At 67.3% G+C, this 1,349-nt stretch overlaps 1 protein-coding gene across 1 annotated transcript in view; it reads left to right on the top strand.

Annotated features, from left to right (window-relative positions):
* Positions 1-48: 48 nt before the first annotated feature.
* Positions 49-1,349, top strand: part of GMPPB (GDP-mannose pyrophosphorylase B) — a 4,872-nt gene continuing 3,571 nt past the window's right edge. The window contains 6 exon segments of the mRNA XM_005422481.3: positions 49-166; positions 169-314; positions 317-490; positions 567-645; positions 738-865; positions 1,047-1,229. Coding sequence (XP_005422538.3) covers positions 49-166; positions 169-314; positions 317-490; positions 567-645; positions 738-865; positions 1,047-1,229 — 828 coding nt within the window.

The following is a 1,349-nucleotide window of genomic DNA, read 5'->3' as shown; positions in this document are numbered from 1 at the left end:
GATGGGTAGGGCCGGCAGGAGCAGGGGAATCAGGAGGGGTATGCCAGGATGGAAATGGGCAGGACCAGGGACAGCGGGCCGGGTGAGGGTCCAGAGGGATCGGGGACTTGGGAGGGATGCTGGGACGGGCAGAGGTGGGGCCAGCAGGACCCGGGGGTCCCCCCGCCCCTGCGGGCTCGGGGCCGCTGGCGCTGGCACGGGACCTGCTGGCCGAGGACGGGGAGCCCTTCTTTGTCCTCAACAGCGACGTGATCTGCGAGTTCCCCTTCGCGGCGCTGGCCCGTTTCCGCCGGCAGCACGGCGGCGGGGGGTCCCCGGGGGCTCCCTGGTGGTGACCCGCGTGGAGGAGCCGGCCAAGTACGGCGTGGTGGTGTGCGAGGCCGACACCGGCCGCATCTGCCGCTTTGTGGAGAAGCCGCGCGTCTTTGTGTCCAACAAGATCAACGCTGGCCTCTACATATTTAACCCTGGCATCTTGCAACGCATCCAGGTATGAGCCGGGGTGCCAGGCTGGGCCGGGCTGAGGGGCTGTGCCCCCTGCTCAGCCCCGTGCCCCATCCTCGCAGCTGCGCCCCACCTCCATCGAGAAGGAGATCTTCCCAGCCATGGCACAGGACGGGCAGCTCTACGCCATGGAGCTACAGGGTAAGCCCTGTGCACAGTGCAGGCAGCATCGGGGTCTTGCCTGCACTGCCACCCTCACGCTGGGGGCTGTCACCGTGGCTTTGTCCCCACAGGCTTCTGGATGGACATTGGGCAGCCAAAGGATTTCCTTACGGGCATGTGCATGTACCTGCAAGCGTTGCGGGCTCAGCACCCCGAGAAGCTGCACTCGGGGCCCGGTGTCGTAGGGAATGTGCTGGTGGTAAGTGCCAGCCCCCAGCACATCAGCCCCGGGCATGTCATGAGCTCTCTGCCTTGTCCCACCACTGCCCTCGCTGCCATCCTCAAGCTGTGTTCTCCTCTCCCCTGGCTGGCCAAGTGGCATGGGCTATGCCAAGAGCTGTCTGCCCTCCCGACCCTGGCATGAGCCCTCTTCCTTCCAGGACCCCAGTGCCAAGATTGGGGCAAACTGTGTCATCGGCCCCAACGTGACGATCGGGGCCGGCGTGGTGGTGGAGGACGGGGTGCGCATCAAGCGCTGCACTGTGCTGGAAGGGGCCCGCATCCGCTCCCATTCCTGGCTGGAGTCCTGCATCGTAGGCTGGAGCTGCTCCGTGGGGCAGTGGGTGAGGACACGGGTGCCCCGCAGGTGGTCGGGACTCAGCTCTTGCCCTCCCACCTCCTCGTGCTGTGGCTGGCGGGGTGGGGGCCCTGCAGGCAGGAGCAGGAGGCCCAGCCCCGGGGGG

The sequence above is a fragment of the Geospiza fortis genome, unplaced genomic scaffold, assembly GCF_000277835.1.
Source record: "Geospiza fortis unplaced genomic scaffold, GeoFor_1.0 scaffold78, whole genome shotgun sequence".
NCBI classification, from domain to species: domain Eukaryota; kingdom Metazoa; phylum Chordata; class Aves; order Passeriformes; family Thraupidae; genus Geospiza; species Geospiza fortis.
The sequence above is the reverse complement of the archived record's forward strand: the minus strand, read 5'-3'. Positions and strand labels throughout refer to the sequence as shown.